At 46.2% G+C, this 468-nt stretch overlaps 1 protein-coding gene across 1 annotated transcript in view; it reads right to left on the bottom strand.

Annotated features, from left to right (window-relative positions):
* Positions 1 to 226: 226 nt before the first annotated feature.
* Positions 227 to 468, bottom strand: part of dnah5 (dynein, axonemal, heavy chain 5) — a gene marked incomplete at both ends in the record, with an annotated part of 137,916 nt that continues 137,674 nt past the window's right edge. Inside the window, one exon of the mRNA XM_079758520.1 lies at positions 227 to 378. Coding sequence (XP_079614646.1) covers positions 227 to 378 — 152 coding nt within the window. The remainder of the gene's footprint in view (positions 379 to 468) is intronic.

Raw genomic sequence — 468 nt, 5'->3', positions numbered from 1 at the left:
ATTAGATATGATGACAGCACTTTGGTCGTCCGATATGCAGTAAGATGTTAAAAAGAACCTCAAAACACTCAATGGAACATAGAAAAATCCTGGTTAACGAGCAAAACGGTACCACAACACTTTCTTTGAAATAAACTGCAACAACAAAAAAAAAAACGATAACTCATAAAAAATACTTCATTAGCCAGCAGCAACATGTAACCCTTCCCACGACCAACCACATAAATTACGTGACGTCGCAGAGTAACGCCACACCACGCAGGATCCAGTACTCTGGAGCCAGAGAGGTCTTCAGGTCCACGGCCGCAATGTAGTTGGTGTCCATGCGTAGGGGCTTCTTGTAGACCGGGCAGGAGTACAGCCGTGTGTCCTTGACGCCTGCGACGCACAGGGGAACGTACTCTGTGAGTCCTTACTTTACCGAGGAGGCCATAGAGAAACACACTAAGTCCTTTTGCATTCCATCCG

Source organism: Pollachius pollachius (assembly GCF_949987615.1).
Source record: "Pollachius pollachius genome assembly, chromosome: 1".
NCBI lineage: Eukaryota > Metazoa > Chordata > Actinopteri > Gadiformes > Gadidae > Pollachius > Pollachius pollachius.
Note: the sequence above shows the minus strand (reverse complement) of the source record. Positions and strands in the feature narration are given on the sequence as shown.